The 26,703-nt window shown below is 39.3% G+C and overlaps 2 protein-coding genes across 2 annotated transcripts in view; one reads left to right on the forward strand and one right to left on the reverse strand.

Annotated features, from left to right (window-relative positions):
- RAB5A (RAB5A, member RAS oncogene family) overlaps nucleotides 1-10,088 on the reverse strand; it is a 28,599-nt gene extending 18,511 nt beyond the window's left edge. The window contains exons 1-2 of the mRNA XM_055321382.1: nucleotides 9,712-10,088; nucleotides 6,468-6,723 (exon numbers count right to left, since the gene is read on the reverse strand). Of these exons, the coding sequence (XP_055177357.1) occupies nucleotides 6,468-6,630 (163 nt within the window). The 5' untranslated portion in view covers nucleotides 6,631-6,723; nucleotides 9,712-10,088. The remainder of the gene's footprint in view (nucleotides 1-6,467; nucleotides 6,724-9,711) is intronic.
- Nucleotides 10,089-15,417: 5,329 nt separating this feature from the next.
- The window catches only part of EFHB (EF-hand domain family member B), a 47,980-nt gene continuing 36,694 nt past the window's right edge, over nucleotides 15,418-26,703 (forward strand). Inside the window, exon 1 of the mRNA XM_055321506.1 lies at nucleotides 15,418-16,398. Coding sequence (XP_055177481.1) covers nucleotides 15,466-16,398 — 933 coding nt within the window. The 5' untranslated portion in view covers nucleotides 15,418-15,465. The remainder of the gene's footprint in view (nucleotides 16,399-26,703) is intronic.

Consider the following 26,703-nt stretch of genomic DNA (forward strand, 5'->3'; position numbering starts at 1 on the left):
GTATCATTTTTCATACCTTATGTGTACTGCCATCCTAAACCATAAGATCATCTTTGATTTCTAGTACTTAGCACAATGTTAGGCACTTGGTAAATTTATTGAGAAAATGAATTTTAAAAGAAGTTTCACAGTCTTACTTCCCAGTACATGACAGAATAAAGTAGCAAATTAGTAAATCAACAGAGGCTATTCACTAGTTAGATCTAACTGGCAAAAATCATTGTACCAAACAGCTCTGAACACTTCAGCAGCACCAGAGGGCAATGAATGAATGAATGTTCAAAATCCCAAATTATGAAATAAATTTTAAGAGAAAAAGATTAAATTGTATTGATTGTATAATGTGGAGGAGAGTACACACTAAAAACAAAATTTTGCTCTTTAGGAATCCTTATTTAGTTCAATCCTCTCATTTTACAAACGTGCAAATAGGACTCACATAAGTGTTCAAAGAAGGGTATCAGGATTAGAAACAAGCTTATAGACTCCTAATCTATAGCAATGTTTAAGTAGTTGCGGGTAACATTTTAAACTGTTTAAACAGTTAAAACTGTTAGGATACTGGAGAATTGATGTTTAGACTGTTTAAAAAATCATTTTTTAGAGCATAACTGGTACAAGCTAATACAAAGTAGCAATCTCAGGCAGCCCAGGTGGCTCAGCGGTTTAGCGCCACCTTCAGCCCAGGGTGTGATCCTGGAGACCCGGGATCGAGTCCCGCGTCGGGCTCCCTGCATGGAGCCTGCTTCTCCCTCTGCCTCTCTCTCTCTCTCTCTCTCTCATGAATAAATAAATAAAATCTAAAAAAAAAAAGAAAGAAAAAAAAAGTAGCAAATCTCTACCAACTTCTCAGAGTAATATAACCTATCTCAAATACTGACTGAATATATACCTTCTAGAAGGAAAACAGTATATGCATAAAGATAATATTTTTCCACTTGAAACCAATTATTAACTTCCACAAATTTTAATCCTCACTGTATTAGAAAGAACAATGAACATTTCAAGCACTATTTTTCTCACCAATTAAAAACAATACGCTAGGTATGCCGTCCTTTCTGAACAGTATTTTTAACTGAAGGGCACCTTGGAGGCTCAGTTAAATGTCCAACTCTTGATTTCCACTCAGGTCATGATTTCAGGGTTGTGAGATGGAGCCCAACGTGGAGCTCCATGCTTAAGTTTAAGATTCTCTCCCTCTCCCCATCCTGCACCGCTTGCCCGTGCTCTCTTTAAAAAAAAAAAAAAAAAAGTATTTGAGAGCAATGTGTAGATGAAAAGATAAAGGCAATATATGTACAGGTTACAATTACAGATCTTCCTTGATTCATGAAGGAGTTACTCCCAATAAACCTATCATCAAGTTGAAAATAGTCAAAGTAAAAAATACACCTAACCTACCTTAGCTTAAATGTGCTCAGAACACTTATGTTAACCTACAGTTGGACAAAATCATCTAACACAATCTTATAAAGTGTTGACTATCTCATGTAATTTTTTATTTTATTATTTTATTATTTATTTTATTTTATTATTTTTATTTTTTATCATGTAATTTTTTGAATACTGTACTAAATATGAAAAATGGAATGGTTGTTACTGGTACAGAATGGCTCTGAGTGTATCGGTTATTTACCCTTGTGATCATGTGGCTGACTGGGAGCTAGGACACGCTGCCACAGCCAAGCATCACAAGAGTACTGTACTGAATATTGCCAACCTGGAAGAAAATCAAAATTCAAAGTATAGTTTTTACTGTCTGTATTGCTTTTGCACCATGATGAAGTTGAAAAAGCTTAACTAAAACCACTATAAACTGGGGGTCATCTATATACAGTGTTTCTGAAGGCTAACAAGTGAAGGGCAAATAGAAAGCTTACTACTACAGTAAGATGACATTCCAATTCAAATTTTCTGGCTGGCTTTTCTTTCTCAGTTTTTGAAGCAAATTTAATATCTGAATACATTTAGTATTCTATTTAACAGTATAATTTATCTTAGAAAACTTCCACAAATAACTTGGTTCACGTGGGTGGCATGCATTTAACATAATGTACATGACTAACCACTTTATGAAAACCAATAAATGGAGGGGGAAAATTAGTAAGAATTTACCATGCAGAATTTTAAGAAATTGTGAATGCTCATACTATCTACTTACATGAATCTTCAGAAACTTCATTTTTAGGAAGGCTCAAATTTAGTAATAAGTATTTGCTTATAAGGTTTTTAAAATCCTTTTTGTTCCTATAATTTTTAATGAGAAGCTTTATTTTCCAATAAAAGAAAATCTAAACATAAAATTTTTTTAACATTGTCAAATCCTAAAATCAAATGCCATGCATTAGATGGAATAGTCATGATTCCAAAATAATGCCACGTTGTGACAATACAACAGGGACAAAAATGACTCAGCAAAAAGTACTGGTGGTGACGGTAGTGGTAATAGTTTAAATAAGCATTTTACTCTGTGCTAGGCACTGTAGCCAGGAAATTTATATGTACTTTCATTTAATCCTTACCAAAAACTTTTCAAGTTAGGTATCATTATTTTCATTCATGTAAGAGGAAAATAAAGCCAAGTATGAGTTTCCTAATATCATGCAGCTGGTATGTACTAAGTGCTGGAACTACAATTTAAAAAGGCACTTGTTACTCTAATTAATTTAGGGTATAATCAGTCCTGGATTACTTGTGACACTAAGGGGGAACAGCACTGGTACAGATAACTGAAAAACTACAGATATTTTAAAGTCCCTTAGTAGAGAGAAGGCAGAGCAACCCAGATGGGACAGAAGGAGCCATACTCTCTTTATAGGGCCTAAATAGGTTAACAGATTTGTGGAAAGGGGTTTCCATACAAATAATATTTGATATAACCAGGACAAAATACTTGTAATCTTCAAACTGGAGGAGTGGGATGAATAACACATTTTTAAAAACCCTACCCTGTCAGTTTAAAAAAAAAAGAAAAGCAATTATTCTAAGAACCACCTCAGTGTAAATGTAATATTGATTACTCAGTATACAAAAAGCAGTGGTTCTCACACTTCAGCATGCATCAGAATCACCTGGAAGACTTGTTAAAATATAAGATTACTAGTTCCACTTCAGTGTTTTGATTCAATATAGGATACAGGAATTTGCATTTTTAACACATTTCCAGGTAATATAGATGCTCCTGGTAAAATTCTGAGAACCAATGCTCTAAAACAAAGCTCAAAAAATACAGTACCTGCAAGAGGAACACTGTTAATGCTCTTACATATAATTCTATAACCTAAACCATACGTCTGACCTTTCTTTGATGATCAGCGCATACAAAATTAAACTGTAGTATAAGACATTTATCTTTCAAAAGAAAAAAAATTGAATGCCTGCATCTTATTTCATTGCATATTCTAATCCTGCTCTGACTTACACCGAAGATCCACTTGTTTAAAAATAGCATTTAAATATGTTTAAAAACAAGTAGTTTTTTTGACAAAAGTACCTCACTTGAAATCTTTAAAGTCTTTAGCTACTTAAGATGTTAAGTGAAAGATGGCCCACCAATCCCAAAAATATTTATTGAAGCAATACTAAGCCTCCAGATGAGATAGTAGGAAGGAGACAACCACCTGAGCATTAATATTCCTTGCTAACCTTCTGGGCTTGTCTTAAACACTAAGACTTCAAAGCAGACTTTAAAGTCCTACAGATAAGCCAGAACTCCTCAAAATGCTTAACCCACAACCTAACTACCTAACCTCATTGTGAGTGCTACAGGGTCAAGGGGCAAATTGTATAGGACACTGCAAGACAACATGGATTCTGAAATTAAGCTATCATGTCTAAGAAGAAACACATAAACTACCCTGATATTATTGATGAATGTAAGATTCTAGAATACACAAATTCGAGAGTATAGCATATGATTCCCACATTAAAACACAAACAGATGAAAATTTTAGGTGAGTCTTCACACCATAACGAATATTACTAGATACAAACAACCAAAAAAAATCAAGCACAGATAAAATGCAAAACATTTGGTCAAATTCATTTAGATAAATCTTACCACACATCAGCCAAAACAAAAATATATATTACAAGTTATGGACCCGTTGTGGTCATCATTAAATTGCTTAAACCTTGAAATCCTTGAATGCTTAAACAGAATACTATCAAAGTTCCTAAGAGGGAAGAGCTGTTAGCAAAGAGCATAAAAGAACAGCACTCACTGTAAAAACATCAAATCAATGCCTCACATCTTAACTTTACACAATGTTTTATGTCAATTATGTCTCCAAACAAAACCAAAAACTAGTAATCACAGCTGTAATCATAATGGATGTAATCATAATGGCACCATACCTCCTAAAGATATTAATATGCACTGACACAGAAGTTTGTATATAAATTCCTTTTAAAGTTGATTTTAAAAGCTAGATTTGATCTGTACAAGTAGAATATTAAGGAAGCTTTACACGTAGGAACAAAAAACTTGAAAAACTAATGAAATGTAAACAAGCTAATTTGTATTAAATGGAAATGGAGATTTTTATATATGCATATATACACGTATCAGAAGATATGTATGACTCATTGATACAGGGTTAAATTTTTCTTGTTAATGTCCTCCCTTGAAATGTCAATAGGAAAAAATAAATTTGGATGACCATAATATCCAAAACAAAAACAAAGATTCTAGTCTGAGGCTGCTGAGGCTCCTGTAGTTTCCCAGAAATTCAATTCTTTACTATAGTACTTCAGTGTTTTTGTTATTTTAGTATGTACTGTGAAAAGAGGGAGGGTGGCATATATCAAGGCCCAATCTTGTCTGGCCCAGGTATTATAGCCTCAAATGCATATGTTCTTTGGGAATTGCTGCCCCTGAAAACCACCTGAGAAGTGTTATTACCTTGAGAGGTAATATTTCATTACTAAACCAAATATTTATGTTTGTGGGTATGTATACATACATATATATTAACAAAGATACCACAAAGAATGTATAGTATATTGTTCATTAGATTTCTAACTCAAAAGCCCCTTATCATGGACCACATTTTTGATGCTCACCCATTATAAAAACATAAAACACTACAGGTGCCTGGGTGGCTCAGTCAGCTAGAGCTGACCCTTGATCTCAGGATCCTGGGATCATGCCCCCCTGAGGGGCTCCACACACAGTGGGGAGTCTGCTTGAGGATTCTCTCTTCCCTCTGCCCCTACCCACACCTACCACCCGGTACTTTCTTTCTCAATAAATAAATCTTAAAAAACCTCATAAAACACTAAAACACAACACTGTGTAACTTGATAGACACAAAAACAAAAGAGGTTGATAATCCTCACTCATTCTAATAAAGTGGAAATTAGTCTATTAAAGTGGAAATACCACCTAAGTAGTATATTTCTCGTATGCAGGCAAAGCCAAGAGGTAGTATAGTTTTACAAACTATTTTACTGGAAGGATTTGAACTATGTATAAAATTCCCAAGTGTACTTCAGGACAAACACCAAATGCACAACATAGAGTTATACTTCTAATAGATCTGAAGTTGTTACATGTCATCAGTCTCATGCATAAGTTTGATTTTTTATATGTATGAGGTTAAAATACACTTATGTATTCCTTTAAAAATACAGTACTGTTTAATTACACGCCCCTTGCAAAATACTGATCTTAAAGCTGTGCTTCCTGATACTACCCAATTCAAAAGCTTCATATGACAGATGAAACCAAGGCCCTGAAAAGGCTGTTCTGCCCCACTGCTATAGTTGTGAATTTGATTAAATTCAACTATCAAATTTCCTGTCTTCTACCCACAACACTGCACTATTAGTTGTCTCTGTCCTGCCTCTTACCTTCCCCTCATCTCAGCTCTAACACTATTGTATTCAGTGCTTACTCTACACTCTTCCCCCCTCCTTCATCTTTCCCGACAGGTCCCATTTCCCTTTCATGTCCCTCTTCATTGATCATTTGACTTTTTCTCTTCCTTCAATCTAGGAGCATTCTTATGCAAGTTTAAAACAATTTAATTAATTTTACTAATCAGTATAATTTATAAATAGTCCAACTATATAGAATTAGAATTTTAAGGTTAACTTTTACTATTTTCATTACTCATTCTAAAGCCAATATAATTTAGCACAAATGCATATTAATTTGAAGAAGTCTCTAATCATTATCAAGGAATAGGTATCAGATCAAATTCAACTACTTGGGACATTGACTCTGTTCATGCTTGCATATGTATTCCAGCTTTTACACAGCCATCTTGGGGATTACCAGGAAATCAAAATGTAGGAAGATGCTACCTACACAAAAATCCAGATAATTTTTAAATCTTGAAGTCTGCTGAACAGTTTTCTTCACTGTGTGACCTATTTTAGGTATTCATCATCATGCAACTGGAAATGCAAAATTTTTGTCAATGTATAATTCAATTAAATGAAGGGAAAAAATAAAATCTCACCCCCTATGGTACTCTCTTGAAATTCATGAAACTGGCCCTTCACAAAACGAAGCACTAGGCTTGATTTGCCAACAGCAGACTCTCCCAGAAGTACTAGTTTGAACTGGCATATTTTATTTCCAGTATTTGGCCCGTTGGGTCTTGTTGCTCCTCGATTAGCCATGTCCAAATTTGAAAGAAGTCCCTAATTTCAGTCTCTTAAATGAACTTCCAGGATGCAATGTGTCAAATTTTTTCTTTCTGGATATACAGAAACCTGCACAAAAACAAATATTAAGTAATTAAATACACAAATCAGTAAACAAATCTAACAATCACTTCAGTAAATTTTGTCTATAACATATTATCACATAATTTTAACATCCACAGGACATTTAACACAATTTAAATTCACTATCTTTGTAATGAAATAATAAAAAGATATGAGATTTAAGTAAGCCTAAAATCCTGTTGTAATTTTCAAAGCTTTTTAAAAAATTTAAAGCTAATCTTTATTAAAGACTTAACTGTGCCAGGTAGTTAACTAACACAGTCATTAACAATCTTGTAAGACTACTACGATCCTTAAAAATGAGGAAACAGGCACAGAGAGGTTAAGTAACTTGATTGAGGTCACACAGTTACTGTGACAGAGCTGTGACAGAGCCACAAAAGAGCTGAGTTTCAAACCCAGTCAACCTGAGAGGTGACTCGAGTTCAGGTTCTGGAGCCAGACTAGTTGGATTAAAAGAATTTCAGGGAAAACGAAGTTCATAAATAGAAAGTTCTTACAACAGATCCTAGAACACATTAAAGCTCAATAAATGCTGGCTATTATTATGTGAAGGTCTCTGTTAAATTGTACACTTTTTGCTTAACTAATGTTAATTCTAAAGCAACAAGTATTTTAAAGCTCTCAGGTTTATGTGTCTAGTGGCTCAAAGACTTAAAATTGTTTCCTTATGTGCTCAAGTACATTACTCATGAAAGTGTTAACAGTGGTTCTTTAATGTGGTGAGCTTAGTAGTGTCTTATTTACTTAAACTTTCCTGTAGTTTTGGGCCTACTTATTAAATACGTCACTATTGTCTGTTTAACACATCTAGAAAAACCTAGCCTAAATGGCAACTTCTATATTTTTCTATTATCTAATACTAATTTTCAATCTCAAAGGAATAAGGGAACATTAAAGGACTCTTTTCCAATCTACTCACAAATCAGTTTTCTCCCATCTTTAGCTAAAACCTGATTATGTGCTCATTAAACCTGATGGTTCCCTGTTATATCTCACTTAGGTACCTCATAAGAAATTTGCCCTCCTTATAAAATTAGTTTATATAAGAGTCTCTTTGGACAATGAATTAATATCCATGAGACCTTACATTCGAGACAATAAAATCACTGCTGACTTATCTAAACAGCAGCTTTGCAGAATCCTGAGTAATACATACTGAACTACTTACACATGAAATGATCTGTCTGAATTGCTTCCAAACAGTAGGGATGTAAATAAAACACGACTGGCCATAGATAATTTAAAGCAGGTGATGGGTTCATTTTACTATTCTCCCTACTTCTATATATTTAAATTATTTTCTGTAACAAAAAAAATGCTCCAATCCCTACACTGACCGCCTCCCCACCCCCAAAGCTAAAAAAAAAACATATGAGATTTGGGGATCTAATCCTGATTGGCTATACCAAAGTCTCCATTTCCAAAGTGCCTAACTCAAATACCTGCTGGAGAATTAGATGAGAGAATATATGTTAAGAAAAAAAATCTCCAATACAGGGACCAACACATAATAGGGATTGAGAATTGGAAATTAAAGTGGCCCTTTGATGAAATGACCAAGTATCAACAGATCATACACACTGAATGTGCACCAACACACCTTCAGATACTTCAATACCAACTGAAACGCTTCTCAATTGTATCATTACCTACAAAACAGCAAACTAAAATACTTGTCAAGGACAACATACTCTGAATTTCCATGGTCCAAAATTTCAGGGAAAACATGAGATTCTCAATAAAAAATTACGATTTTAGTTTTGCCTTTACAGGGTTAAAACTGTTGGAATATGACCCCCCTCCAACGCTCTCCAGCAGAAAGTAAATCTCGTTATAAAGATACAGTTAACATGAGAGTAAGATTAAAAATCATGTGCATTCATTTGTATTCACTACTGAAACTTTTGTTTGGCAAGACGAAGATTTTGCATAAGATGCTTTTTAAATCTTTTGATTTTTTTTTGAGAATTAAGTGGCAGTCTAAAGGTCTCTTGGTGCTCTTTACTGAAAATAGTATTAATAACAGCAGCTAACCAGATACTACGTGCCAACCACTATTTGATGAATTTTGCTTACAGCATCCCTATGAATTCATATTATCCCAATTTTACGTTAAAAATAGTTCCTGAGCTCTCCTGAATTACCATAGTGTTGTACACTTGTTCCCCCCCCCCAACCAGGCAACTGATTTGACACTAACAAAACCCAAAATATGTGAATTATGACATTCGGAGCTTACACTCCGAAAGTCTGGGGTGGGGAGGGGGGGTTATCAGCTTCCAAGGGAAGAGAACGGCAGGACAGGTTTAATAAGGTCTCTCTCTACCCACGGTGCGTGTTCAGCGGCCTAGCTGTCTTGAGTTTCTTAAAGCTGCGGTTCATCACCTTCTCACAGATGAGACAGTCCCTAAGCAGACCATGTTGACGAGCCTCCTCCTCCCTCCATTACCGGTGTTTGGAAGTCGAAGGTAGGCGGAGCTCCCCAAATTCACACCTGCCATAGGCCCCAGTTCCTCCTTGGAGAGTTACCTGAGTAACTGATACCAAACTCCGGATGGCCTGAACAAGCAAGACCCACGCAGGCCCCTTGGCCATCTTTCCCATGCCGCTTCCCTGAACCTAGCCTGGCTTCGGCCGGGACCACCCCCTCCAGGACTGCCAGGACAGGGGCCAGACGGAACCGCGGCCTCCGGCACTCTTTCAGGCCGCCATCTTGAGAAGGGAAGAGGGTGACACCCGTCGCTCCCTCAGCCACTCCGCAAATCCCGGTCGCCAGAGCTCTTTGAGGAATGAATCACCAGGGCCCGCAGGCCGAGACGCCGGGCTCGACAGCTCTGGTCCAGGGCACTGGCGCCGGATAAGGAAGAATGGGCGGGGGACTCCGTGACGGCAGGGCCGCAGACAGACTGAGGGCAGCGTATAACCTGGGGTCCCGACTGGCTCTAGGCAGGGAAGGGACGGTTTGCTTACCTGAGGCCGCAGCACGAGGAGCCGCGGGGCTGAAGCAAGCCTCCCAGCAGCAGGTCCCAGGCGCAGCCCGAGAAGAGGCTGAGGCCGTGGCGGTGGCTTAGACGGCGGCGGCGGCGGCGCGTTTCTTCCTCAGGCCGCTCCCCTCAGACTGGACCGTGCGGGGATCGCGCCGTGGTGCCGCCCCCGTCCGACTCCGTCTCCGCCTCTCTCCGCTCCGCCTTCCTCTTTCCTTTCTCCTCCTTCGCCGCCGCCGGCGCTCGAGTTCCGACTAATTCTTCCTCCTCCTCCCTCCTCTGCCTCCTCCCCTCAGGCCAGCCGCGGGCTCCGTCGCGAACCAAAACACAAACACTCGAGTCCCAGCGCGGGAGCCACTTCCGCCGCCCGGCGCCGGCCTCGCCGCCACGTCGCTGCACGTAGCGAACTGCGCCCCTTCGTCACTTCCGCCGTGGCCCGTCCCACCTCCCCATCCACTCTCCCGCCCCTTCGCCAAGCTCTCGGCTGGGGCTGGTGTGCGGCGCCGGGGAGGCCGGGGAGGCCGGGGGCGGGGGTGTGTGTGTCACGTGACCTCTGGTTCCTCCAGGGGTCGGAGTCAGCCTCCTTCTTCCTCCCACATCCCCGGCGAGCGCGGCCCCGCCCTTGCCGGCGCCATTGTTATCTGGGTGGCGGTCTCGGGCTCCCGGCGGCCGCGAGCGGTGCAACTCTTTTACTGCCTTGCTTTTGGAGAAGCGCGAGAGAGCTCGGCTTTGTCGCTCCCCGCCCTTGCGGGGCGGCGAGGTTCCCTCTGTGGATGTTAGCTCACCGTGCCGCTTACCCTACTCTGCAACACCCCAACCCTGGCCGTTCGGCTCAGGGGCTTTTTGGGGAAGGCGTTTTTAGTACGTGCGAGAGCCCCCTCCGCCCCCCAACATGCCCTAAGGGGAAGCATGGGTGGTGAAGGTGTGGTATTTACTCCTGGGAAGAGGATTCGACTCTGCATAGCAGAGGAAATCTTAAAACTAATAACTTGCTTTTTATTCACATGTTACCTATTTTTGGTGTGTGTGGGGGGAGCGAATCTTCATAGCCCACTTTTACTCAGGGTTTTCCTTTCCGAGTTATTGTTGTGAGTGCTTTACAGGAGTTGTTCCATTTCACCCTTAACCCTACCAAGGTTTCACTCGAACGAATATCTGAAACTAATTGCCTTCCTATTTTAGAAATACTGACTCCCCCAAGTGGTCCTCAACGCTGTCTATCTAGCACAGTTCCTGGCTGTGGAATTAATGAATGAGGCGTGCCTGTTTTAAGGGTAAAGAATCTGAAGCAAAGATGGGGGAACTTACCCAGAATCACCACGGAGCTGGTAATGAGACTGTATTCAAACCTGCATGCTGGCTCTAGAACCTGAGTTCTTAAGCAGGATTCCAGTAAAAGGCAACTCAAAACATTTGTCACCCTCTACTGCAGAACTACGTAACACACCCTTCTTTGGTTAAATTCCGTCCAATAGTTTCTGGCCAGGCATCTGAAACAAAACAAAAGAATTCATTTTGTAGTTTGGTAGAATGTTAAATTCACTTTTCTTCAGGATAAGGGCTACTTTTTCAGTTTGCAGTTTACCATGTGTAGCCCTGTTTTGAGACTATAAACATTGATTGTCTAGGGTGTGCACTTGGGGCAAAGTAGCCCATGGATTCTCTGTCAACGAAGATGATTTGAACCCCTGAACAGCCAGTCTTGGAGAGCAACTCCCCAGTTATTAACCAGAAGAGCACAATGTGTCATACCTAAATGGTATCTGTGGCACTTTATCCCTAAGAGGTTGTTCCAATACAATATGTTAGTCATGTTAATATCTCTTGGACAATCCAAGGAAGAATCAGGAAATAGGATATGGCACATCAGTCTTGGCATGTCAACAGTATGTCCCAAACCAAACCCTATTCCAGTCCAAACCTGCTTCTGCTTCGTTCACTGGCTTCCAGTCACCTGGACTTGACAGGGCAAAATCATCCTCACTCTTTCCACTTTCCTTCATAAGCCATTGTTCATTCTAATATCAAAAATTCTATAATCCCCAAATCTGTGATCTAATCTCAAAATTTGGGCTATGGTGATATCATATAAACAGAAATTAATGCACACCCCTGCTATCTTTTCAATCATTTTTTTTTAATTTTTATTTATTCATGATAGTCATCACAGAGAGAGAGAGAGAGAGAGGCAGAGACACAGGCAGAGGGAGAAGCAGGCTCCATGCACCGGAAGCCCGATGTGGGATTCGATCCCGGGTCTCCAGGATCGCGCCCTGGCCAAAGGCAGGCGCCAAACCGCTGCGCCACCCAGGGATCCCTTTTCAATCATTTTTACATTCAAAAATGTTCAATGATATCTTACTTGCAAAATAGAGTCCAAAGTTATCTAGTCCCAACCCACATTTCTTTCATCCTATTTCTCCCTTTGCCCAAACTCTTGCTTTACACCCTAATCATAACAGTCTACTCTGTGTTCCCAGAATGTTGCTTGTGTGTTCCCATCTGTTGACATATTTGATCACTTTGTTCTCTCACTTCCAGAACGCTGTTGCTGCCCATCACTGCAGGATTCACTTTGGCCAAGATGTTCTTGATCACATCTGAGGATATAGTTGACCCTTGAACCATGCAGGGGTTAGGGGCACCAGCCCTCCATGCAATTGAACATCTGCATATAATGTTTGACTCCCCCAAATCTTAAGTACTAATAGCTTACTGTTGACTAAAAACCTTACCAATAATGTATTTTGTATGTTATATGTATTACATGTTCTATTCTTAAATTAACACCTAACTTTCTCTTAATTTTTCCTATTTCTAGGTTATATCATTTGCAAGTTTTTACTAAATTCTGCAAATCTCCAAAAATTTTTCCTGTATATTGAAAAAAAATCCACATATAAATGAACTCACACAGTTCAAACCTACTGGATTTGGTTATCTTTTTCCAGTAGTTTCACAATACTTTGTTTTACTCTCTATAATGGTTCTAATATCTATCTGCCTTATTTTATAGTGCCTAGACTTTTTTTCTCAGGCTTTCATTCCCATTAGGGAATCTAAAATCTCTTGGGGGAGGAGGGTACCTGGGTGCCTCAGTCAGTTAAGTATCCAATTCTTGATTTTGGTTCAGGTCATGACCTCAGGATCATGAAATCAGGCCCTGCATTGGACTCCTGACACACTGGGCATGGAGCCTGCTTAAGATTCTCTCTCTCCTTCTTTCTCTGCTCCCCCCGCCCCATAAATAAAATAATAAAATAAATAAAATCTCATAAGGATTTTAAAGTTCTTGGGGACCAAGACAATAATTTATTCATCATTTCAATTCCTTGTAAAGGATCTTTGATATAATAGGCACTTCAAAAAATTTTGTGAACTTAATTACATTTAGAATGATAAACTTTGACTTAAGACTTTACAAATAACACATGGATGGTGAAATTTATAAATTATTAGGAATTCCCCATTTCATTGTTCTAGGATATTGCTTCCTCATTTATTTTTTCTACCAATTGAGTCTTTTAATTCACCTCTTTCCTGAATACATCCCACAGTATTTTATAGTTTAGTTATAATGGTTGCCTTGAAGAATGCTGCTCTAGTGGCTAGCACTTCTTTTTTTTTAAAATTTAATTTAATTTAATTTATTTATGATAGGCACACAGTGAGAGAGAGAGAGAGGCAGAGACACAGGCAGAGGGAGAAGCAGGCTCCATGCACTGGGAGCCCGACGTGGGATTTGATCCCGGGTCTCCAGGATCGTGCCCTGGGCTAAAGGCAGGCGCTAAACCGCTGCGTCACCCAGGGATCCCGTGGCTAGCACTTCTAAGCTTCACTGGCAATTTGGGAGAGACTGATATGCCACAGTAAAGCTTTGCTCTTGGTGCTGACATTCATAATATGGCTGTGCTTTTTTCCTAACTCTAGGTAACTAAGGAGGACTGATAATTGCGTGTATTTTAGTGTCAAATGCAGAATCCTATTGACAGAATTTGTTAAGGCAGCTACAAAGTGGACAGGCCTTACATAAAGTTACAGACTTGAAGAAAGCCCTTAGTGCTTCCCTTGTTCTCAAATCTCTAAATACCACTCAGAAATCCCTAGCACCTTGTGTCTATCATCCCCAGGACTCTTACCCTATATCTTCTACCTTCTCTTCCAGGAAATAGTTGAAGAGTGAATCAAAGATGGTAATGACTGGTAACGTGTTCTTTTAACTGGGACCATCTGAGACAAACCTAAGGTAATTCTAATGTAAGGATTTGTAGGCATGGTGGCAAGGCAATGAGAAGACAACAGGACCTTGAGCTAGTCATGTTTAAAAGCTTTGTGTCTTTGCAGAGCTTAATACAAGCCTCAGTCCAAAGTTACCTACTTAAGGGACTTCTAAGCCTACCAATTCTAAAGTAGTGCCCCTTCATATCAAAGTATTGCTTTCTCCATTACACTTGTCACTGTGAAACGATCTTATTTATTGGTTTAGTGGATGGTTATCTATCCCCACTAGAGTACAAGTTCCAAGAAATAGGGATTGCCTTATATTTCATTATATTCCTAGCACTGACACAAAGTAGGTAAATAGTTATTTGAAAAATGAAAGAATTGAATGCTTATACATACAGACATACCTTCATTTACATGCTATCCAGTCACTTAAAATGCTTAGGGGGAGAAGAATATTTATATTAAGTATCTGAGAGTGACAATATACAATTTTTTTCAAATGTGAATAATATGTCCTAAACATTTTTTTAAGTTTTTCATAGAGTTTCTAAAAGACTAGAATCCTGTAAATTCTATTCAGATTCTAAGCTAAGTGTTTTTGTATCCTCTGTATGTGTGGAACATGGCAAGTATTCTCCAAATACACTTTCATTAAAACCTGATAAAAAGAGGGTGCTTGGCCAGCTCAGACTGAAGAGTGTGCAACTCTTGACTTCAGGGTCGTGAGTTCAAGCCCTACACTGGGTGAAGAGAATACTTAAATAAATAAACTTAAAACCTAACAAAGGTGTAACCCCAATTTAAAGAAAATCCCATGATTAAAACGAGTTTGTCTGCCACAATATTTTAAAAAGACAATATGTGTTGTGTAACACATTCAAATTTTAATATATTTAAATACTTTTTAAAGGCTAGTTATTAAAATGTAAATATTCTCAAAGACTTTGTTTCTGTTCCACAGGTACCAAATATAATCACTTCACGGAATTTAAAGTAGTTCTTTAGGCTAAAAGAACTACATGCAGTATGCATGTACTTGCACAAAGAAGGACCTAAAATTGATGGTCACCACCAGAAAAATGACTACTTATTCCCTGATCACCAGTACAATTAATAGGCCAACTGCCCGGAGGAAGCCCATGGCTAAATTCATCCCAGGGGAATTGAGTTGCTTGCTAAACCAAAGAGAAGATGGTGAGCATAGTGCCCAAGACCACGTCCTTTAAGTTTTCTTGCCCTCCAGATCTAGTAAGGAAGCTGGCAGAAAACACAAGAGAGGGAAGGAAGGAGAGAAAGTAGGAGCGGGAGAGAAAGGAGAGGGAGAGGGAGAGAAACAGAGCGAGCCCCAGTGGGAGAAATGGGCGGGGACCTGCCTGGATAAACAATTGAGCGCCAAGCCACGCCCCCGTTTCCTAGGTAACCGGGTAAACAGACTTTCATTGGCTTTCCTCGGTGAACTCCGCTAGGTGTAAATTAGTAGGCAGGAAGCTGTGGGCAGGGAGTCCGAGTGGAGATGTGTTCTTTCGTGAGACTGGGGTCCCCTAAAGGGTTGAGGCACCACAAGATATTAGGAACTTCCCTTGAGCCAGGTACAGCTTTTCCTTTAGAGATGAGTGACGTTGAAGGAATGAGGGTGTCAGAGAGGAAATCTCCTCGGAGCATGGAGGTTGGGCTCACCCACGAAGGAAAGGATGACTTAGGAGAGAGGGGGGTCCTTATGGGAGCAAGATCTCCCATAAGGGAGTTAGGGTTCAGAGTGGGATTAGGAAAAGAAGATTCCTCATGCAGGGAGAGCCTCCTGGTTGGTAACAAATTTGAAGAAAGGATAACATCACCAGAAACAAAATTTCCATTGGGGATGGAGCTTGAAATGAAATTAAAAAGACAGAATATTTCTGGAACCCTCCCGGAGAGGAGTAATTTAGGAGTCTATGGGGTATCAGCCTCCCAGGAAACAAAATCTTCTCCAGGTATGTTGCCAGGAAGAAAGGGTGTAGAGAATGAGTGTCTTCTGGCAGGATGTTCTGGAAGGATAATACAGCCTCCCTTGGGCATGGTATGTGAAAGTCCACAGACTCTAAGGAGCAGGAAAGTTTCTGTGGCTGGTTCCTCTGAAGGGTTAAGGGCTTCACTGGAGAAGCAGCCTACTTTGGATATGGAACCTAGACAGGAACTGGAAAAACAGACCTGTGTGGTGGTGAAGCCCAGTGCAGAGACGAAGCCTCCTGTGGATGTGGAGGTGGACACTGGTCTACCCAAACTAGAAGAGCCAGATGAAACAGGGCCCCAAATAGGTTTGGTGATAGAACCTACTGAGAGTCAGTTTGCCCAACAACCCAAGGAGAGAAAGGAGGCTGAAAACGCTGAACCAGGAGTGGAGCCTCCAGATCGCATCAGACCGGTATACTCTGGGAAGTTTTTTGATCGGATGCCTTGCTGGCCAAGTGTAAGTGTTTTTTTTTTTCCCCCTAGTACTTTCCCAGGATCTATGTATATCCATGTCTTAATCAAAATGATAAACTGATGAGTTTGGATTCATAGAGTCAAAACTTTCCCTGAGCTTCTGATATTCCTTGTCCCACTGGATTCTTTCCAGCTTTCACTTTGTCTGATTTCGTCTCATTTTTTGCCTCCCTTCCTAGATTTCAGCTTTGTGTTCTATGCACACCAGTGGTTCCTCTTGATTTCTCCTGCCTTTCTCCTTTGACCTTCATTTTATTTATTAATCTGCATTTTCTCAACCCTCTCACCAAGATACATATTGCATCCTAATAGTCATATAATGAAGGAAAAAAGGAAAAAAAAAATTCCCCATTCATTATTTATTCTGTGAGTTACCCTGAATTTCAGCAAAGACTTGTGGTGGTGGTGCTGGTGCCCGTTTTGCTAGATACAGGGCAATATAAAACAAAAAAATATACATTATCCATATACTCTAGGTTGAGGCACTCATTACAATGTTAGAGACTGATAACTAAAAACTGTTTTATAGGTGTTCAAATGAATAGAAAACAAATGTGAGGGCAGCCCCGGTGGCGCAGTGGTTTAGCACTGCCTGCAGTCCAGGGCGTGATCTGGAGACCCTGGATGGAGTCCCACGTCGGGCTCTCTGCATGGAGCCTGCTTCTCCCTCTGCCTGTGTCTCTGCCTCTCTCTCTCTCTCTCTCTCTGCATCTCTATGAATAAATAAATAGTAAAATCTTTAAAAAAAAGAAAGAAAACAAATGTGATAATTTCTTAATAGAAATGTACTCTAAGCACAGAGCTCAGTGGAAAGATTGGGCAGCTCTGTTTGAAGGAATTGGAAAAGGCTTTGCAGAGGAAGAAATATTTGAGCTAATTTAGAAATATTTGGGCTCATTTGAACTAATATGTCAGATGGAAAAAAAGTTTGGAGCGCTTTTGGCAAAGAAAGGCAGAGAACATAACCAAAATTAAAGAAATTTTAAGAAATATAAGCAATTCTTTTTATTCAGCATGGTGTTGATACAAATGAAAAATACATGGAAGAAATCTAAACATCCAAAATATAAGAGTAAAACATATGGAAACAGAAGTAATGATGGATAAAATTTGCCTTTCGGAAAGATAATTCTGATATCAGTAGTAACGATGGATTAGAGGGGGAGATATTTAATGACAGGAAAAAGTTAGAAGGCTTAATCAAAGCAATTAGGATGGAACTTAATGTAGAGTTAGAAAGAGAGGAGAATACAATTTTGTAAGCTTTTTAGGAGATGATATTGTTAAAAATTGCCATCCAGGGACATCTGGGTGGCTCAGTTGGCTAAGCATCCAACTCTTGTTCTCAGCTCAAGTCTTGATCTCAGGGTTGTGAGTTCAACACCCATGTTGGCTTCCATGCTGGGTGTGGAGCCTACAAAAAAAAGAAGAAAAAGAAGGAAGGAAGGAAGGAAGGAAGGAAGGAAGGAAGGAAGGAAGGAAGGAAGGGAAAGAAAGAAAGAAAAAGAAAGAAAGAAAGAAAGAAAGAAGAAAGAAAGAAAAGAAAAAGTTGTTGTTTTTTTAAAAAAAGGAATTGCCGGGATGCCTGGGTGGCTCAGCAGTTGAGCATCTGCCTTCGGCTCAGGTCATGATCCCCTGGTCCTGGGATTGAGTTCTGCATCGGGCTCCCTGCATGGAGCCTGCTTCACCTTCCGCCTCTCTCTCTCTCTCTCTCTCTCTCTCTCTCTCCTCTCTCTCTCTCTGTCTCTCATGAATAAATAAATACAATCTTTAAAAAGAAAAAAAGGAATTGCCATCCAGTTGTTCTTCTATGTGGTGAAAGGAAAGCTGATGGATGACTTAGGAGTTTCTAGGTTGATGATGATCTCTTCTAGTTTGATGGCAAATGAATATCTGGTGTTGGCTATCCTGAGTTTGAAATATCTACAAGATATCAGACGAAGAAGCCAGAGAGATGGTTGGTAATGTGAAACAGTTGGAGCCATGGGTAGAATAGAAGTTTAGGCAAGAACCTTGGGAAACACATTTGTGAAATGTCAATTAGGTGAGCTTTTGAAGATAGGGCCTTTACCTTATTTACTGTGTAGCTGGGTGGCATATCACAATGCCTGGCATATAGTGGTCATTTAAATATATGATGAAGGAAGCCTGGATGATTAAATGGGAAAACAGTCAGAGAAGAAAGATGTGAGTCTGAGAGGGGGGTATTGAGGAACATAAAAGAAAAATCCTTGAGGTATTCTGAGAATAAAAGAGTCCACACACTGAGATTTGACAATACAATTCTGTTGAAAGTGGTCACAGGGATTCTGCAGAATTTTTTTCTGTGTCTGCAGACTTTTTGTTCCCCCTTGGGACTCAGGGTGTTCTTTTGTCTTTGACCCACTTTGCTTTCTGGTTCCTTTATTGGATTTCCCCAGCTACACTCTTTCACTTGACCACTCCCACTTCTTCTTTCTGGATTGGTTCTGTAGTCTACCGCTCCAGACCTGATCTCACACACGGACAGATACCAGCTTTTAGTTTCCAACAGAGGCAATACTAAAATCCGTACTTCTTCCTCCCGTCACATCCTCCTTTCTTACTGTGATAGGGGACAGGTAGGAGAGTTTCACAGAGAAAGTGACTGGCTGTGTTAAAACACCTGTAATAGGGTAAAGAGGATGCAGATTAATTAGTTTTGGACATTAAGGAAATTAGCAGCATTGTTAGAATGGCATAATGGAAAGAGAATTCAGATTCTAATATGCTGAAGAGTGAATGGGAAATTCAAATTGGAGAAAGTTATTGTGAATTTTGTTTTTCCTTAAGAAGTGCAACAGTGAAGAGAAGGGAGTAAAGGTTCACTTAGGAGTCTATTTATTTATTTAGTGAATCAGTAGAAGAGTTTGAGATAACACAAAGGAGATAGTGGGTGGAACCAGATCCTAGATAAACAGGAGGGAGTGGAATTAGGATATAGGTGAGAGGAGAGATTAGTGTGGACTAGGAATAATGTTTTAAATATTAAAATATCCATTTTTACTATAAAAAATAATAATATTATAGAAAGCTTAGACAACAGGAACAAAAACACCCAGAATCTTATCACCCTAACACAATGCCTTCCCGTACTCTACTGCATTCAGATGAATGTTTATTAGCAGCTTATATCAACATCACTACACCTGGTGCTTTGCAAGTATAAACTCATTTACTGTCATAACCACCCTATGAGACAGCTGCTATTATTGAATTCCATATTACAGGGGAGAAACTGAGGCAAATTAGATAATTTGGCCAAGGTCATATAGCTAGGAATTGGTAGCTCCAGGATTTGAAGTCACAACTTCAGACCCAAGAGTGAATTCTTGACTATACTACATTTCTTGTGATACTTTTCTCCAAATGCATTTTTATGTAGTTGTTATACCAAACATACAAATTGTTTTTCTTGATTTTTTACTAATTATGATTTAATACAATTTCAATGTTATTACAGAAACCTTAAAAGATGTTTTTATGATAAAAAAAATATTTCTTTAAGCCAATCTAAGATTTTTTTTTAGGTAATTTACCCTCTTTTTTGTTGGACATTAGATTTCTTCCCAGATTTTTCTATAAAAATAGTCTGTGAATATCTTTATGTATGCATCTTTTTATATGTCTTGGAATATTTCCTTAGGATAGAGTTTCAGCAGAAGCCAAAGGATGGATCTTTCTCTAGTTACTGTTGCCAAATCCCTTCCTAAAAGATTGTACCACTAAATTTAAAAAATTAATGATGATTTGTAAGGCATTGTTTTAATTCACATTTATTGGATTTGTGATGAGATTGAAGATTGTTCCATATGTTTGTTTCCATTGTTCTTATTCTTATATCTGTTCATCTTGGTCGACTCCTATTAGGTTTAATTGCTTATCATTATGTAAGTGAACTCAAGGGGTTTGCTGCTTGGGGTGCTTCATATTGAGCACAACCCAAGGAAATGTTGAAAGCAAAGAATTTTTAATTGTTACAAGACAAGGAAATATCTCTCAAAGCATCATCTCCCTATTAGGTTAGTATAGGAAACTTTTATTTGGTGTATTGGGGGCAGGGGCAGGGAGCTTGCATATGCACTTTTGGTTTAATTGTACATGCCTAGTGTGTTAACATGTTAGTGCATACATTGTATGTTCAAAAAAATGACAGAAGACTCTGCTTATAGGAGGAGAACTTAGTATTATAATGAATCAAAGGTATCTACAGGACAATTCAGGGGGGATTCTTTGCAGGTCCTCAGCTCCAATTCAACTCAAACTGACTCAAGTAAGGGGTTACCAGGCAAAACACACCTAGCAAGGTGCTATCAGGTGAAACACCTAGCTGGGCATCTCCTTGGCTGGAACTATTGGTTCTGCAAAACAAAACACATTTCTTCCCTCCTTTTGTCTCTTCCCCTTCTCCCTTCTGCTCATAGTTTCCAGGCCTCTTATTTGAGTAACTTTCCATTGTATCCTAGCTAACAATTATTTGTATTTTCTAGGTAGGCAACCATATTGATACTTTGTCTTTCCTTCTTCAGCTTATATATGTCCTATCTCTATTTCCCATCTCATTACATTGCTTATGATCAATAATACAATGTTGAAAGTAAAGTCTCTTTTCAAATTTTAATGCGAATGATTCTTATGTTTCACTATCAAGTATTTTTGCCGGAGATTTCTGATATATCAAATTAAGGATGCCAGTCTTCATTCTCAGTTTGCTAAAAATGTTTAAAAATTAGGAATAGGGATGCCTGGGTGGCTCAGCAATTAAGCGTCTGTCTTCGGCTCAGGGCATGATCCTGAAGTCCCAGGATCGAGTCCCACATGGGTCTCCCTGCATGGAGCCTGCTTCTCCCCTGCCTATGTCTCTGCCTCTGTGTATGTGTATGTCTCTCATGAATAAATAAATAAAATCTTTAAAAAAAAGTTAGGAATAGAGTTTGAAACTTAAAAGGCTTCCCCTCACATTTGCTGAAATACATATTTTCCAAATTAGAATTGTTAATTTTCAAAAACCATATTTTTGAGCTAAGCCCTACATGGTTTTGATATACTATTATTATGACATATTCTGGGATTTGATTTGCTAGTATTTTACTAGCATTTTTGCATCTATGATCCCATGTAAGATTGAACAGTAGTTTTCCTTCTTATGCCATATTTCTTTTAGTTTGGTATGAGAGTAATGCTGATATAAAAGGAATTGGGAAGCCTTCCCTATTTCCAATTGTCTTTATGCTTGTAACTGTTTTTCTGTTATGTATGTTACCTATTTCTTGGTAGGCTTGGTAGAATTCACACAGCTGAAAGGGGAAGGATGTGTGATCCCTCAACATCCTCACCAAGGGATGAGATGGTCATCTATTTGATGTTCCTGAGTCCATACAGTCTCAGAAAAGGAAGGAAGGGGAATTCCTGGGTGGCTCAGCAGTTTAGCGCCTGCCTTCGGCCCAGGGCGTGATCCTGGGGACCCAGGATCGAGTCCCACGTCGGGCTCCCTGAGTGGAGCCTGCTTCTTCCTCTGCCTATGTCTCTGCCTCTCTCTCTCTCTCTCTCTCTCTCCTCTGTGTCTTTCATGAATAAATAAAATCTTTAAAAAAAGAAAGAAAAGGAAGGAAGTGCATTTAGGGGAGTTCAAAACCCAGTTTCAAGCACATGACTATGAGGAGTGTTCAGTTGGAAATTCCTATTGTGAAGAGCCCGCTAAAATCAACCCTTGAAGACAATTGCTTTGCATTATGGTGTAGTTAGGATATTGGGGAGCTTATCTCAATCAGAGGCCTTTCTGGTGTTGAGGGAAGGAGAGCAGATATATCACAATGTAAGGACACTTATCCTTTTGTTGCTTGAAGTTGCTGCCCAAAGTTGGTGTTGAGCTGTATGTGAGGGTCTGCTCTGATGGATTTATGAGACACCCTTAGCCTTCTAGTCCTTCAAGTAAAACAGTTATTGATGTATAGCATAAGGACCTGTATTCAGGAAAAGTTTCCAAGAAATAGTGGCTGGCGAGAGATTTTTAGACTGTCCTTCAAGAATTACAAAGATTCTGGTAAAAAAGAGGTCCTCTCCGTATAACCCACAAGAGGGCTTTTGGCTCTTAAAACTCTGGTAGAGGGATCCCTGGGTGGCGCAGCGGTTTGGCGCCTGCCTTTGGCCCAGGGCGCGATCCTGGAGACCCGGGATCGAATCCCACATCAGGCTCCCGGTGCATGGAGCCTGCTTCTCCCTCTGCCTGTGTCTCTGCCTCTCTCTCTCTCTCTCTCTGTATGACTATTGTAAATAAATAATAAAAAAAAAATTAAAAAAAAAAAAAACTCTGGTAGAGATCAAAATCTCCATAGTGGTTATTTCCCCAAGACATCCTGAGACTGTCCCTTAATCACCACTAGTACACCAACTATGGCAGAAACATTGAGTTCTTAGACAAGCCAACTAAATCTTACAAAGTGCATTAGTAAATAATATTGAGCCCTGAGGCACAAAGGGGAAGGAAGAAGAGGTTCAAATAAAGGTTAAAAAAATTATAGAGTCTACAATGACTAGATTGTATATTAGGCATCAGGCTACAAAATGCCTACTTTTAAAGAACTTAGAGTCTATAGACCTGAGACCAATAGACAACTGTTTTTATAATACAATAAATGTCATGTAATGAGGGTGCCTTATTTTTTCCCCAATCACTAAGAGTACCTCATAGCTTTTTGGGGAAAAGATTCATTTTGTCAGAATTTGCAAAGAACCAATGTCTGCAAAATTCTGAGAAGTGGGTGATTTCATTTGCATATTGAGTTCAGGGCTTTCTGAGCAGAAAGAAATTGATGTTATCACTCCTAACTTTTTTTCCAAGATGTCCAGAAATAAGGATATCTATGGGCAAAACAGGATGTTCTTGACCAAGGCCCAATGAGAGAGATGGGACCATTATGCTACCCCATACTGAGTTTGGAGAGAGGAAGGTGGTGTGATGATTATGGGTCAGTGGGTCTTTGGTAGTTAAAAGTGTCTTGTTACCAACCTTTCTGAGTTGACTTGAATCTTGAGAACCAATTACATGAGATGGTCACTGAAAGCTGTGATAGTGGGGACTGGCTGAGGAGGTGGCCAAATGGTGCCAGACTGATGTGATTAGAAGCTGAGAAAGGGGGTGGCTGAGTGAGGAGGTGGTCAGTGCTGTTGGGAATTTGGTTACATCCAGAGGGCTTGAGAAGGTAAGTGAATATATTGAGGATAATAGGAGCCAGGTTTCTCACTGATAGAGAAAAAAGTTACCAATATGAAAAAGAGAAGGAGAATGATAGAAGGAATCCTGTTGTACTGGATTGTAATTGGAGGTAATTGATGGAAACTCATGAGATACCGTGTCCAAACCCATATCTACATATTTAATAAAATGGAATATTATAAAATTGATATAAATACTAGTATGTGGGGGGGTGTATCATACATACATTTCTAACCTGTATCCTCTAAGAGAACCTAGCAGCAATGTTTAGTAGCAGTGAGCACACCAAAAACGAGATTCTGATTTTTGAGTATTAATCTGTATTAAAAGAAATCAGGATTCTGGAAGAATGGCTAACTCTAGGGTTGGTACACTATAATATGAACTTGGGATACCTTTAAGGGCCAAAAAGTAAGAAAATTCTCAAAGAATAATGCAGATATATCAAAGGAGCACAGAAATAAGCTTGACGAAACTCTTAGTGAACCAGACTGTTATATTTGGGACATTGAATAAAATTGCCATTGAGTAAAATAGACATCCATGAGCCCAGACTGATGTAAGTACATGAATGATTGAATAAATAGAAAGAAAGGAAAGCTTCCTTGTAGTCTATTGCCAATTAATAAATGTAGATGGAATGATGGAATTGGAAAGTCACCATTTGGCAGTCATCAGAGTAATGATTTAGGCATGAATCACCAATGGATATTAAACAGTAGGTGAAAGTTTGGTGAGGATATTTACATAGAATACATAGAGTTTGGATATTTACATAGAATAATTATTAATTACAAAGGAAAAATAACTTTACAGAAGAGAAACCTAGCAGATAACACCTTCATTTAATGACTAAATCTAACACTATCAGTAATAGGACAGATTAACAATGTGTCCTCCCTGTTTCTGTGATACCCCTAACAAAAATGTATGACTTTAATCATAAGAAAACAGTAATCAAACCTAAACTGAGGGACATTTTATAAAATAACTGGCATGTCCTCAGAAAATGTCAGGGTCATGAAAGACAAGGAAGTATCAGGAACTGTTCCTAACTGACAGGACCAAAGAGACAGAACAACTAAATGCTCTGCATGAGTGGTGGTTCTGGAGGTGCCTGGTTCATATGTCCCTTCAGGAGTACCTGCTGTGGGGAACATACCCAAATGACTGCCTCTTCCTGCTGCCCCCATGAAGCTGTTGCAGCATCCATGCTCCCAGTGATTGAACATGGCAGGGTTCCTAGGACTGGACTCTTTTTACCCAGTGGGATTTCTTTAATGGGAAACTAAGTCTCAGAGACCACTCATTTGCCTGGCCAAAATTTTCTCAGCACTTTAAGTTAGTCTGAAACTCTTTTTCTTTCTTTCTTTTTCTTTCTTTCTTTCTTTCTTTCTTTCTTTCTTTCTTTCTTTCTTTCTTTCTTTCTTTCCTTTCTTTCTTTCTTTCTTTCTTTCTTTCTTTCTTTCTTTCTTTCTTTCTTTAATTTTATTTATTTGAGAGAGAGAGAGTGCACGCATACGAGGGTGTGAGCTGGAGGAGTGGCAGAGGCAGAGAGAGAATCCCAAGCTGACTCTGCTGAGCCAGACCTGGGACTTAATCCTATGACCCAGAGACCATGACCTGAGCTAAAATCAAGTCCTTTGCTCAACCATCTGAGCCACCCACGCACCCTTCAAGCTCTTCCTTCTTAATATTTTCTTCTCTCTCTTTTTAGAAGTGTTACGGCTTGAAAGTTCTCCCTACTCAGTATTCTCCATCTCACCCTCAGCTGTCCCACTCTCCCCACTTATCTTTCTCAGGTGTTTTCCCTAATAAATCTCTTATGTGTCTAAGCATGTTATCTGCTGTTCAGAGGGACCAATGACACTGTGATTTTGGGTTTGTTCCTTTTGTTATAAAGGACAATGTTGCGGCAATTGGTGATATTTGAATTTTGTATTTAGATACTAATATCAAAGCTGAATTTCTGATTTTTGATGCCTATAATAGTTTTTTTTAAGATAATAGACCATAAGGAAAAGTAAAATAGAGAAGAGAGAACAGTTAAGAAATTTCAATAAACTTTAGAAAACAGGAAATGGAGATATAGCAACTGACTTTGCGACACAGGAGAAAAGGAAATTGAGGGAAATCAGGTGGTTTTTTCTACCAGATATGATCTGGTTTTCCTGGAATAATCCCTGAAAAACTCAACCCTTGGAAAAAAGGGTAGTAAAACTTGGATCTGAAAATCAAAAGATCAGTTGTAAGTTCATATTCAGCACAGTTGGATTCTAGTTCCACTTCTCTATCCTATGCTACCCTGATTCCCTACCTCTCTGCACCAGCTCCTACTCCTTTCCACCAAATCTGTGGATTTATTTTTCCCAAAGCAGTTTTTATAGTCAATAAAAGGCCAACATAAGGCAGGGACATGGGTCCATGCTGAAAACGAGACATACATAAGTAAAATGTACTTTCTGTAATGTAATTTGCCTAGTTTCCTCTCCCAATGGCCCTCTGAAGGGCCAACAGTGAGGGTGAAAGCCAGCCCTCTCTCCTGTAGGCCGTGCATAGAGACGCAGTGGAGGATCATGAGTAAGAGCAGAGATTTGAAAAGCAGCCTACCTGGGTTCAGGTCTCTGCCAGTTTATTAAGCAGTGTAATTCTGCCACTCAACATCTCTGCCTCATTTTGCTCATAATGGAGGTGGTGTTAAAAGCACCTACTTTGTGGAAGTCATTGAGTACTAAATAAATTAATACATATAAAACACTTAGAACAGTGTCCAGCACATTGCTAAGTGCTTTGTAATTGTCAACTCTTATTTCCATGATTACTATTCTCTGGAAATTCTAAATAGTCTAGAGGAAAGAAAATGATACTGGGGATCCCACCAAAATAAAAACTGTCTCATCATCTGATCACTTCATAGGAAAAAATAAAGGTTTCTTTTTGGAAAACCAAGTCAACGAGTCCTGCAAACACACAGAGCTACTAATCATCTTTTTAGTGCCTTTTTAACATAATGATCAGACTCCAGCTTGAAAGTGAAGGCCATGGGACACCTGG

This window comes from Nyctereutes procyonoides, unplaced genomic scaffold (assembly GCF_905146905.1).
Source record: "Nyctereutes procyonoides isolate TBG_1078 unplaced genomic scaffold, NYPRO_anot_genome, whole genome shotgun sequence".
Taxonomy (NCBI): domain Eukaryota; kingdom Metazoa; phylum Chordata; class Mammalia; order Carnivora; family Canidae; genus Nyctereutes; species Nyctereutes procyonoides.